Here is a 13483-nt window from a genome sequence, read left to right as displayed (position 1 = left end):
CTGTGAGTCCAAACACAGTAACTTGAAGTAATGAAAGAATAATGGCTGCTTATTGTAAACTAAGCATTAGAAGAGATGTAGGAGTAGATTGGACACTGGTTCTGGTCCTGGGAAACTTTCAGTCCAGGGGGAAGACAGGTCTGCTCATAGACCATCCAGGGTGGGTGCGGCCACACCCACAGAAGCTGAAGTGCAGTATCATTTCATTTGACTGTAGAGACACAGCAGACCGGAAAGGACCAGAAGTGGAGCACTTTGGCTAACTGTCAGAAAAAAAGATTACCAGGGATTGTAGATACTTCGTTAGCTTGTATATAAGAGATCTGGACTCTTGGTTAAAAACACCAGACCTGGGAAGAGTAGAATCCCCAGAGATACCAATGACTTCGACTCTGGGACACACTGAATGCAGAGAAGACTTTTGTGGGTGGGAGCATTTTGTAAAATTCCAGCTCCCCTATTCATGTCCGTCAGCTTCAGCCTAAAAAGCTGGAGAGCAGAGTGTCTTACCTTCTCTTGTCTGGGCTTACCTTCTTACCCTAGCTGTATCCCCTGTGGCTGGGAAGAAAGCATGGCCAGTCAGAATGGATGAGGATGAAGAAGCCCTAGAAAAATAAATTGATACAAATCTTGAATTGTCTGTAAACTCCATTCTCCCTTAATATATCACAGGTCTTGCTGGGTGCAGATCTTTAATTTGTGAAGCAAAACTTACCACCTCGGCAGTCCAGCAACCCTTGACCNAAAAAAAAAAAAAAAAAAAAAATCTCATCTGGAACCTGTGGGTTATGTTTGTCTAGCAGTTGAAAATGTATGAAGATCAATAAACGATAGTGAAACAAAAATATATCAAGTGTTTGAAAGAAAAATATTATATTATTATATTAAGTGTTACACCAGCCTTTATTCTGGTGATACGTAGAACTTGGTGGTAATTAACCTCATCTCTTTTCTGAAAATTACAGCTTTTCATAGTAGAATCAATATGCATATACAGAAAAAAATAACTTGACATGATGGGTATTACTTAATAATTCTGAATATTACATATTAAGACAGGCATCCAGCCCTCATTTTTCTAGTTTATAGGGGCTGATTCTTACCTCAGTGGGTTGAGAACAAACCCACTAAGGACTTTGGCTCCTTAGGCTTACTTTCCTTCTCTTTCCATCGTCTGTTCTCAGCAGTGGGACTGAGTTGGCAGTCATTAGAGCCTGCCCACAAGAAATATAGTGAGAGAAAGGACTCCCCCTTCAGTGTGGCTACCTGTTAATACCTCTGATGAAAGAGCTCTGTGGAAAATGAGATAGCAGCTCTTGCATGGGGAGAGATACTGGATTATCTGTGGACTTTTTTCTGTCAATCTATTCCTTATGTTTATTTCCAAGGCTAATTCAACAATTGAGTGCACTATTTATACAGTCCGAAGGGACTATTCTCCAACAAGGACAGCTGGCTGAGGGGTAGACTTACAAGTTATTTATAAAATATATTTCAATCAAAATCTTAGGCATACAGCTTTAAAAACAATCTTCTCCTAACATTGCCGTTCATTTCCTAACTGCTCCACTGTGTGTTTGCCTAAGAATAAGAGTTCTGACGTCTTACCTATATGTTGATAATAACAAGTGAAGTTTCCGGAGTTGTGGCTAAACAGATTAGGTTCCCAATCTGAGACAGTACTTAGGTGGTGTTTGAGGAAGATGTCTCATTTCCTTGCTGTAACCATGGTTTTTACATATGTTTTAAATGAATTTCTCTCCCCCACCCCCCATCCCTCTTTTTTTTTCCAGTGGCAAAAATAGGATGTTCGAAGTCATTGGGGAAACACTGGAGCACGATTTCCCAAGCTGGATGGCAAAGATCTTGAGACAGCTTTCTAACCCCGGACTGGTTATTGCGGTCGTTTTGGTTATGGCGTATGTGCTTCCCCCCTCATAGGAAGAGCCTCTGTAATGTCTTTCCTGTCTCCTTTTCATTTCCAGCTTTCTTAGCTTTCTCCCACGCTCCAAGGGTTATGCTGTAGCCTCACCAAATTCAGTGCTGATTACATGGTGGTGAGAGCCTGAAATTCATGAGCCATATTCTGATCCTATTGGATGTAATTCCCAGCCACCTGCATCTGTCTTTGCCTGCCTAGGATTATAAGATTTGTTCCCAAGTAACCAAAATAATGATCAGTAAACAGCTAAAGCAAGGGAAACATAAATGCTAAATGCTAAATCTAATCAGCACATTGAGCTCCCCGCCCAGATCTCCTGGCCCCCACCTCTTGTTCCATAAAGCAGATGGCTGTGAATACACAGAAATGACGAGTCTCTAAGTTAATATTCCCTTTGGGGACCCTATAGGCTGTATTTTAGGGCTAAGGGTTTAAGGGATCGTAAAAATCATTGTGTCCTTGTTCTTCAAAGGCCATCATTAAGTGTGGGCCCATGATCATAGAATCAGAGGACCAGAAGGGTCTTGGAAGACTCACTTACTTAGTCTAACCCTTCAAAAGTCAGAGGTGATATCCAAAAGAGAATTTGGGAGGGGGGGGGTTGTTTGCATATAACTGTCATTGGCTTCTGACTCTTGCCCAGCACAGAGATAAACTTGCATTCTAATGAAAAATATATGTCTGCTATCGAAGAACTAGGAAAAACACCCTGGTCCTTCCTTCCAACCCCCGAGGCCCTCCTAAATAGAAAGTCTGGAACTGTCTGGAACTGTCACTGCCCTCAGTCAAGGAGAGCAAGCATGCATGAACCACCCTCAGAAACACTTTAGAAATAAAGCTGAGGCACAGGGTTCGATTTGTTTTTAAAAAGGTAAAACTGGGAAATCTCAGGGAGAGAAATCCCAATGACTTGGAATCAATGAGCTGGGTTCTGGGCCAATTTGTTACCATCTACTTTGTGATGATCAGGGTCAGGACCACATCAGAGAAGACAGGTTTCATCTTCAGTTTTATTAAGGCACCGAGTTAGAGGGACGAGGTGATTTTCCCCAGGTAAGAGTACATAGCAAAATGGTAATAGTAGGACTTTGACAGTAAATCCAACTTCTGCCCCTTTATACTATGACCCCTGTTTTGAAGGAGAGCTAATAGCCTATGGGAATAATTAAACAGTAAAGCAGATTATTCTTGTATATTAGAGAGTCTTGATTGTTTGCTGACATTCAGAATCTGATAGCGAATCTCTGATGCAGATATGTTAGAAAATGACCTGCTGGAAGCAGCCTGTTTCACCAGATGGCCCTCGGAGTGATGTTTCTTTTCCAAGTTTTCGTGATACGGTGGCTTGTGGGACGATGTTAAGTATTATGTGGTTTTTTAAAAGTCAAGGTCCTTTAGTGTTATAAATGAGATCTTGTATTAAAGAAATAAAAGCTGATCAAAGTTAATGTCAGATTTTATGACTATAGTCTTAACTTATTGAGAGACAGATTTATTTCTAAATGAAGGAGGAACATTGTTCTTTTTTAAAATGTTTTTGATGTTTTTTACTTATTCTTGAGAGACAAAGAGAGATAGTGCAAGCAGGGGAGGGTCAGAGAGAGAGGGAGACAGAGAATCCAAAGACAGCCTCCAGGCTCTGAGCTAGCTGTCAGCACAAAGCCCAACGAAGGGCTCGAACCCATGAACTGTGAGCTCATGACCTGAGCTGAAGTCAGACGCTTAACTGACTGAGCCACCCAGGTGCCCCAGGAGCAACGTTGTTCTAATGCCGNAGCAGGGGAGGGTCAGAGAGAGAGGGAGACAGAGAATCCAAAGACAGCCTCCAGGCTCTGAGCTAGCTGTCAGCACAAAGCCCAACGAAGGGCTCGAACCCATGAACTGTGAGCTCATGACCTGAGCTGAAGTCAGACGCTTAACTGACTGAGCCACCCAGGTGCCCCAGGAGCAACATTGTTCTAATGCCAGTAATTAAAGATTAAATAAGTTGTCTCAAGAGTGTGGAAGAGAGGCTAATATTCCTGTGTTCCAGGCACTGCCTCTATATTCATCATTTCATTTCCACAATAACCTTAACAGGTTGGCCTCATTAATCATATTATTGATATCACTTGGAAGATATGCCCCAAATCAAATGGCTGATAAGTATATTCAAGCCCATGTCTTATTCCCCATCTCTTGTTTCCCTTAGTTATTTGAAGCACCCAACAGTGAGTTTGGAATAAGTGGACTATACAGAAGGACTAGAAGCCACTTGTCAGGGATGGTCTACACTCAGGGTCAGCACATTTTTTTCTAAAGGGGCAAAATAGTAGATATGTTAGGTTGGATGGGTCAAAAGGTAAAGCTGAGGATATTATGTAAGGACTTACACAACTGTTTAAAAATGTCAAAGCCATTCTTAGTTCACGGGCCATGCAAAACAGGCTGGGAGTCCGTGCTGCCCCGGAGACTATGGTTTGCCAACCCTGATACAGACGGTGTCGAGGAAAGCTGGCAGCATCCAGGTCAAAAAGATACCCTGCAAGGTTGATGACGGTCCTGAGGTTCTGATGTAAAATCCAACTTTAGTTTATCGCTGATTTGACTTTTCAAATCCTGGGATCTCATCTTCTAGTTTATGGGGCTCATACAATTGGCTTGGCTGTTTATTACCTTTAATTAGAGAATGTTACATGTTACAGACATTTTGAATTTCCCCCAATGGCTCACATGAAATCAGCTTGGATGATTTGAACTGAGTAGAATTCAAGTTAGTTCTCTACAGCCATGTTCATTCTTTTTGGAGACCAGAAAATGATTTGTAAAGAATACTTATCTAAGGTGCATCACAAGGCAGAAATAGTGGCAAATAAACAGAGAATTTCAGAACCGCAAATGACTTGTGAGGTCTTTGAGTTCACCCTCTGAATCCAGGCACTTTTCTAAAAAAAAATCCTTAACACACACACACACGCACACACACACAAACACACACATTTATTAAGCACCTACTTCATGTCAAATAGTATATGCCAAATGCTTTCATGTATGTAATTTCATTTGAATTCCCATCACTCGACCAAGAGATAAACAAACTCAGCTAAACCGTATCAATAATTGTGTTGCTAGCACCAGATGGCTCATAAAGGGATATAATCTGGCATGGTTGGGGAGTAGAGGAAGTGTGTTTAGTATCCAGTTATTTGCAACAAAGAGCAATGCCAGTTACCTTTTTTAAAATGCATTTTGTTTGTTTGTTTTGCTTTAAGTGAAGATGAACATATTTATTTTTACACAAATGTTTGGCTGGAATTTGCTCTTTCTAGAAATGTAAATGTCAGTTAAAGCCAAGGATATTCCTTTATAAAACATGTTATTTTCAAAGAAGGGAGAAATGCAAATAATACACCCTAGGGGATAAAATCCATGTTAACTGACTATGACTTACGAGGATTATATTATTTGCTGTAAAAGCCAAAAGAGGGAATTTAAGGCAGAAAGTCCATTTCTTTTTTATTCTACACATTCCCTAAGCCGCAGTAGATTTTCCATTCTCTTGGATGCCATTGGTGTCAACTTGAAATGTTATTTTTTTTTTAATATTTTTTATTTATTTCTAGGAGAGAGAGAGAGAGAGACAGCGTGAGCAGGGGAGGGTCAGAGAGAGAGGGAGGCACAGACTGAAACAGGCTCCAGGCTCTGAGCTGGCAGTCAGCACAGAGCCTGACGCGGGGCTTGAACCCACGAACCGTGAGATCATGACCCAAGCGAAAGTCGGACGCTTAACCGACTAAGCCACCCAGGCGCCCCTGAAATGTTATTTTTAATTACAATTTGAACTGATGTTAATACATTTCCAGGAAGAGGCTACAATTAGGCAGTGAGGTATGGGAGAAGGATGGGCTGTGGAAGAGGATCCTTGGGTCCTGCCTTCCTAGGTCCAGCCCTACTAACCATGTTCCGAGTGCACCTTTTTACCTCTGTCTACTTCAGTCTTTTATCTATATTCTATGATTTGGTGAATGTAAATTTAAGGAGAATCTTGAACTGAAAAATACCATATATTTTATTATTTTTCAAAATGCAGTCTGACCATCTATTATCTCAATGCTACTGCAAAGGGCCAGAAGGCAGCAAATCTGGATCTAAAAAAGAAGATGAAACAGGTAGGAGACAATTTATTTCATAAAAGTCTTGCCTTTATTCATGTTGAGTAGTAGGAAACGCCAGGAAATCTTATGTTCTTCTCTCCTTTTTGCATGGTGTAGCAAGCTTTGGAGAACAAATTGCGCAACAAGAAAATGGCAGCTGCCCGAGCAGGTGGGAGAAACGTTTGTGATTGCCAGGTTTCCCCCCTATGGATCAAATGTTCCCCCTTTTCTTTCTTTCCAAATGGGCATTTGATGCAGGATAGCATTACTGCCCTGAGTAAGTCATTCTGCAATGTTTGCTGCTCGCCTTTGGAGAGTTTCTCAAGCATCATCTCCAGGAGGATACTTGTTTTCCAGTGGAGACAAGGCAGGAGAAAGAAAAATTGAGAAATGAGAACTCAGCGGCAGTAATAGAAAGGTGACTTTGCAAATTGACAGAAGATGAAGACGACATCCACATAGTCATATACAAAGAGTAGACAGAAATGCAGAAGCTCTCCTGCTCCCTGGGACCATTCTTATACATAGATGGATACACCAGGAAGATACCACTGGCCTCTTCTGAGCTCACCACTGTTGGTTTTCCAGAGCCTTTTCTAATTCATTACTCTCTTTTTTTGGAGCCTTCTTAACTTGTAAACCATTAGAAGAAGGCATATCCTTATTTGCCAAAATTCCTGATATGTTCTGCATTCCATGTGGGAAAGTGACGTCTAAGAAGTTCAGGGAACATTTTTGCAAACTTTTCCCTCATTCTTAACTTTAAAACTCTTTCTATTACTAGGTCTTTCTCCCTTGTAAGTACTAAAACTCAACCCAAATTGGTTTAAGTAGGAAAAAAAAATCATTAGTCCACACACATGAACAGGAGAGTGATGTGTATGGCTTCAGTACAAGTTTTACCCCACATTTAGAAGCGAGCAGGGCTGAGCCCCATTTCTCTGTGGTTCTTTCCAAACTGTTCTCCTTCCATGTCGGCTGACCTTTATGGCAACAGGAGCAGATGTAGCAATTTCCAGTACTATGTCTTTAAATTACATTTGTCTTAGATGGTTTTCCCACTATAAAGCTACTTGTTTTTCTAATTGCATTTAACATTTTTTTCAGCTGTGACAGATTGTAAAACATTTAAAGTGTAGGATGTGACAATTTTTTAATACCTTTTTTTATAGTGTATTTATTGTAGAGACAGAGAGAGACAGAACATGAGCAGGGGAGATACAGAAAGAGAGGGAGATACAGAAAATGAAGCAAGATCCAAGCTCTGAGCTAGCTGTCAGCACAGAGCCCAACGTGGGGCTTGAACCCACAAACCGTGAGATCATGATCTGAGCGAAGTTGGACTCTTAACAGACTGAGTCTCGCAGGCGCCCTGGATGTGACGATTTGATATGCACATACATTATGAAAGAATTTCCACCACTGAATTCATTAACACCTCCATGACCTCACATATTTACCTGTGTGTGTGTGTGTGTGTGTGTGTGACCACTTAAGTTCTACTCTCTTAGCAAATTGCAATTTATACAGTACAGCATCATCAATTATAGTTCACCATGTTATGCATTACAGCCTCAAAACTTATTCATTTTACAACCAAAAATTTGTACCCTTTTATGAACCTCTCCCTATTTCCCCCACTCCCAAGCTCCTGGGTTACCATCCTGCTCTGTTTTTCATGAGTTTGCCTTTTTTATTTTTTTGATTCCTCATAAAAGTGACACCATGTATTGTTTGCCTTCCTCTGTCTAGCTTATTTCACTTAGCATAATGCCTTTCAGGTTTATCCACATTGTTGTAAATGGCAAGATTTCCTTCTTTTATAAGACTGAATAAAATTATTAATTATACATCTCTATCTATTTATCATCTATCTATCTATCTATCTATCTATCTATCTATCTATCTATCTGTCTATCTGTCAATCTATCTATCATCTACCTATAATCCACCTACATATCTATCCATCTATATCACATTTTCCTTATCCATTCCTCCATAGATAGATTCTTAGGTTGTTTCCATCCTTAAATGCTGCAATGAACATGGGAATACAAATTAATGATTTCATTTCCTTTGGATATATAGCCAGAAGTGGGATTGCTGGATCATATGATAGTTTTATTTTTAATTTCTTGAGGAACTTTCACACTGTTTTCCATACTGGTTGTACCAGTTTTCATTCCCACCAACAGTACACAAGGGTTCCCTTCTCTCCACATCCTCACCAACAATGGCTGCCCCTTGCCTTTTTGATAAAAGACATCCTAATGGCCTGGGGTGTTATCTCATTGTGGTTTGGGTTTGCATTTTCCTGGTGGTGATGCCGAGCATCTTTTCATATACTATAGAGATACTGGCCAGTTCTATGTCTTCTTTGAATAAATGTCTATTCAGGTCCTTTGCCTACTTTAAATTAAGTTGTTTGGTTTTTATGTTATTTAGTGGTATGATTTCCTTGTCTATTTTGGATATTAACCCTTTCTCAAATATGTGGTTTGCAGATACATATTTTCTCCCATTCCATAGGTTGCCTGTTCATTTTATTGATGATTTCCTTTGCTGTGTAGAAGCTTTTTATTATTTTTTATTTTTTAAAAATTATTTTAATGTTTTATTTATTTTTGAGAGAGAAATAGAGACAGCATGAGCAGGGGAGGGTCAGAGAGAGAGGGAGACACAGAATCCAAAGACAGGCTCCAGGCTCTGAGCTAGCCGTCAGCACAGAGCCCGACGTGGGGCTCAAACCCACAAACTGTGAGATCATGACCTGAGCCGAAGTCAGACGCTTAACCGACTGAGTCACCCAGGCGCCTCTGTGTCAAAGCTTTTTAGTTTAATGTTTATTTTTGCATTTGCTGCCTTTGTTTTTGGGGTCAAATACAAAAATCATTGCCAAGACCAAGGGGAAGGAGGCTTTTTCCTAGGTTTTCTTCTGGGGGTTTTATGGTTTAAGGTCTTACATTCAAGTTTTTAATCATTTTGCATTAACTTTTGTGTATGTTGTAAGATAGGGATTCAGTTTCTTTCTTTTTCATGTGGATATCCAGTTTTCCCAGCACAATTTATTGAAAAGAATATTCATTCTTCACTGTATATCCTTGGTACTTTTTCAAAAACTAACTGACCACATATGCATATGTTTATTTCTTGTTACTCTATTCTGTTCCAATGATCTTATCATCTACTTTAATGCCAATGGCATACTATTTAACTACTATAGCTTTGTAATATAGTTTGAAATCAGGAAGTATGATGTCCCTCACTTTGTCCCTTCTCAAGATTGCTTTGGCTATAAGGGGTCTCTTTGTAGTTCCATTGAATATAAGGACTGTTTTTTGTTTTTTGTTTTTTTTTTCTATTTCTTTCAATGTGCCATTGGGATTTTGAGAATGGTTGCATTAAACCTGTAGATTGCTTTGGGCGGTATGGACAATTTCACAATATTCTTTCTGCCAATATCCATTAACATGCAATATCTCTCCACTTATTTGTGTCTTCTTTAATCATTATAAATGACCTTCTTTGTCTCTTGTTACTACTGCGTTTGGCTTAAAATATATTTTGTCTGAAATAAGTATAGCTATGCCCTCTTCTGGTTTCCATTTGCACAGAATATCCCTTTCCATTCTCTTGCTATCAGTTCATGTGTGTCCTTAAAGCTGAGGTGAGCCCTTTGTGGACACCTTTGAGTTAGAAGCATGTATGTCACACATATCTGCACTGCTCTTGTGTTGGCTATAGATTGTGACTGTAACTAACATTACCAAATTCGTGTTTAGAATGATGAATGACGGGGCACCTAGGTGGCCTAGTCGGTTAAGCGTCCGACTTTCGCTTAGGTCATGATCTCACGGTTCGTGGGTTCGAGCCCCACGTCGGGCTCTGTGCTGACTGCCAGCTCAGAGCCTCGAATCTATTTATGTGTCTGTCACTCCCTCTCTCTCTGACCCTCCCCTGCTCACGCTCTCTCTCTCCTAGAAATAAGAAAAAAAAAGCGTCCGACTTCGACTCAGGTCATGATCTCATGGTTTGTGAGTGTGAGCCCCGTGTTGGGCTTGTGGCTGTCAGTGAAAGGTATGCTTTGGATCCTCTGTCCCCCACGTTGTCTGTTCCCCACCCCGACTCTCATGTGCTCTCTCTCTCTCAAAAATTAATATTTTTAAAAAATATCATACAAAAAAATAAAAGAATGGGAACCAAAAGTTCTGACATTTAAGATCTGAGTTCTAGTTAAAGATTACTTTTATCTTCACTGTTTTAAAGATATAATGCTACAGCATGCTATTTATTTTATGTTTTCCCATAATTTGTACTTAAAAACATATACAACCTTCATAAAGGCAGACTATCTTATTCATAGTTGTTTCCTCAGAACTTAATACAGAACTTTATGATATAACAATCATTCAGTAAATGGCTGCCGGATTTCTACTGGCCAATGAGGAACTCTTTTATTTGAAAAATTTAAAAAGAACACATTTTATATTAATTATAAAAACAGTACTAAATATAAAAAGAGCAGAATTTTCACTCCCCTGTAAAATAAGAAATAAAGAAATATTTTGAATATAAAAATGCTAAATATTATGGCAACATGGAATACATTTGGTATAGACAGATTTCAGATAGCCTCATTCAGAACATCAAGCACACTGAAAGCTAAATATTTTTTAAAATACTTATTGATTTTTGAGAAAGAGAGCATGAGCAGGAAAGGGGCTGGGAGAGAGGATCTGAAGTGGGCTCCACACTGACAGCAGAGAGCCCGACGTGAAGCTTGAACTCACGAAACCCGAGATCATGACCTAAGCCGAAGTTGAACTAACGCTCAACTGGCTGAGCCACCCAGGTACCCCTGAGAGCTACATGTTAATGTATTGGTTCTTCATCTTCTCTTTCTCTCTCTCTTTTGAACAGCTGCAGCTGCTGGTGGCCAGTAGCTTTCACACATATGCTGGGGGTCCAGAAGTACTCCTCACCTTGAAGTTCAAAACCAAGGACTTCTGTAAGGGGCAAGAACACAAGCATTGTGAAGTTGCTGTTCCCCTCTATTCTCACTCTGATGTATTTGTCAAGGTCAAGCTGGTCAATCAAGGGATCACCAGTCTTAGTTCAGCAGGAAGGTACCTTCAACTTGTTCCAAATCCAGGGATTTGTTCTTGCACCACTCTTTTCCCTCTAACTCATTTCCCTGGCTTTTCTTCTAACAAATGGAATTTAAAAAGAGGATGTGATTCAGCAATACAAGTTACTGGTTTACCTGTTGGTTTAATTTGAAAAAACTTTGTGTATATGGATTTTCTTCTTAAATACTTCTGCCTTAGTTTTCTTTGCCTGGAAACAGAAATACTTCACTTCTTCCCCCCCCCACCCCCCAAAGTTCAGAAATATCTTTATAAAGTATTCACTGTTATTATTAACTCACATTTTGAAACCAATATCTTGTTTTTCCATTTTTTTTCTGCCTCCCCATCCAGGGCCCCCATGAGTATAAACCCAAGATTTTTCATTAGCTGCTGGATTCAGTATGAAAAGGAATAGACTTTTTAAAAGAAAAATCCTAAGGGACTCGAGTAGGGGTCTGATTAGCGTTGGATTGAAGGTCCCTCATCTTGAGGAGGTACATCATCTTAGACAACACACCTCTTTATAAAGTTTTAAAAAAAGGCATTGTGCATGATTATAATTCCATCACAGCCTAATCAAGACCTCCAATGATCACATCTCTTGAGTTTAGATTCTAATATTCCGCAATCTGTCTTTGCTTTTTTGTTTAAGATTAGGAAAACACACACTTTTATGAGGGGCTTTAGTTTATAGATGTGTTTAAGCATTATTACTTGTTAAAAGTTTGAATTGGCTTTGAATAGCAGGAATCAATGCCCTCTGCCAGCATTGCTGTCCATATGCTAACCCACAGTGTCCTGTTCCAGAGCTAAGCCAATTTGCCTGCCATTCCCTGCAACTTACTTGCTGGTTTTTATTAGCCATCCTTGAGTTTTTCCTTCTTTTCACTCTTCTTCTGGCCATAAAAATGATACCCTGTTCTTCTGCCAATCTGTGTGCCTATCACTGCCATGACACAAATCCAAGATTTCCTTCCTCTGGTCCAGTTTTCCAGATTAGCTTCCATTCCCAACCTTGATAGATTTCTTTGGGCCCTAATGTCTTTTTCAGAGTCTATTATTTATACAGATTTTCCTGTGATTTTTTTTAACAGTTCTTTACTGTTTCCTGTATGCATGCATCACCTTTCCTATCCAGATTGTAAGCTCCCTATGAGCAAGGATCATATCTTTTAACTCATTTGTATGCCTAGGATAGTGCAGTGCACAGGAAGGCACTGAGTATATGCTTATTAATTAAATTGAATCAATTTAACTTACAGCAGTTGCTCTGTGAAACAAAAACTGTGTTATCTGCATGAAAAGTGTTACTACGATGTAAGAAATGGAATTATCTGTTGCGATGCAGGGCTTCTCACCTCATTCGATTATAATGCAGATGAGTAAATAAAGCTAGTGCTTATTTCTACTTGGATCATTTTGTACTGTGTAGTAATAAGATTAGAGAATTGGTGTATATGTGTTGCCAAATTTACAATGTGGATGACACTCTTGTTTCTTGATCGACTTCATAAGAAAAATGATGAGACATGACAAACCATCGCCCAAGGACTTCATCTCCTAAAGGCAATGTAGGCAATGCACTTTTCGTTTTTTTACTCTAATTTCCATCTGTCACCATACAAAGTTATTACAATATTATTGACTATATTCCCTTTGCTGTGCGTTGCATCTCCATGACTTACATATTTTATAATTGAAAGTCTGTACCTCTTAAAACAATGTACTTTGGGAACAAACGCTCATGGTAGAAGAAAGAATTTAGACAGGATATTCTAAAGTTCAATCTTTGTATACACTGAAAAATACACTGGATTTTTATTGCGCCTATATACCCTTTTGGTTTAAGTTAATCAATTATAGAAAATTTAAACCTTTTGGTCTCCAGAGAGCTGGCAAAAATATTTCCATAATACTACCTGAACAAGCATTTGAAACAGCAAATGCCATTTCCAAAGCTGTTTGAGGACGATTTAGAGACTAGTCTTGGACTGGGGAGTTTCTGATTGGTATGATTTAGTTCTGTATCATTATTTCTATATATAATGATCAAAGCCATAGGGAAAATTTGAGAGGGCCAGCAAACTAACCAACCAACCAACCAACCAGACTGCACCTTTTATTTTTTTCTACGAGGAATAAAAAATAAATTATGACCAACATATGTGAAAACCAGATTTACTTTTCTGCAGAGCTTCGCCATTCATTTGAAAACTGAAAAACTGCAATTCGACACCCTCTTTGAATGATCTCTTTTGGCTTCTGAGAGTAGCACGTAG

The 13483-nt window shown here is 39.4% G+C and overlaps 1 protein-coding gene across 8 annotated transcripts in view; it reads left to right on the top strand.

The window, feature by feature from the left end:
* TMC1 (transmembrane channel like 1) overlaps nucleotides 1-12618 on the top strand; it is a 139634-nt gene extending 127016 nt beyond the window's left edge. For 5 of the 8 annotated variants that reach the window (XM_077759383.1, XM_077759386.1, XM_077759385.1 and 2 more), the window contains 3 exons: nucleotides 1794-1919; nucleotides 6012-6090; nucleotides 10996-12618. In XM_077759383.1, coding sequence (XP_077615509.1) covers nucleotides 1794-1919; nucleotides 6012-6090; nucleotides 10996-11355 — 565 coding nt within the window. In that variant the 3' untranslated portion in view covers nucleotides 11356-12618. Of the gene's footprint in view, nucleotides 1-1793; nucleotides 1920-3195; nucleotides 3398-6011; nucleotides 6091-6192; nucleotides 6245-10995 lie in introns of those variants that run through there. The other 3 variants (XM_077759387.1, XM_077759384.1, XM_077759388.1) reach the window with 3 other exon arrangements.
* Nucleotides 12619-13483: the final 865 nt, after the last annotated feature.

Source organism: Crocuta crocuta, unplaced genomic scaffold (genome assembly GCF_008692635.1).
Source record: "Crocuta crocuta isolate KB4526 unplaced genomic scaffold, BGI_CrCroc_1.0 scaffold41, whole genome shotgun sequence".
In the NCBI taxonomy this organism is placed as follows: domain Eukaryota; kingdom Metazoa; phylum Chordata; class Mammalia; order Carnivora; family Hyaenidae; genus Crocuta; species Crocuta crocuta.
The sequence above is the reverse complement of the archived record's forward strand: the minus strand, read 5'-3'. Positions and strand labels throughout refer to the sequence as shown.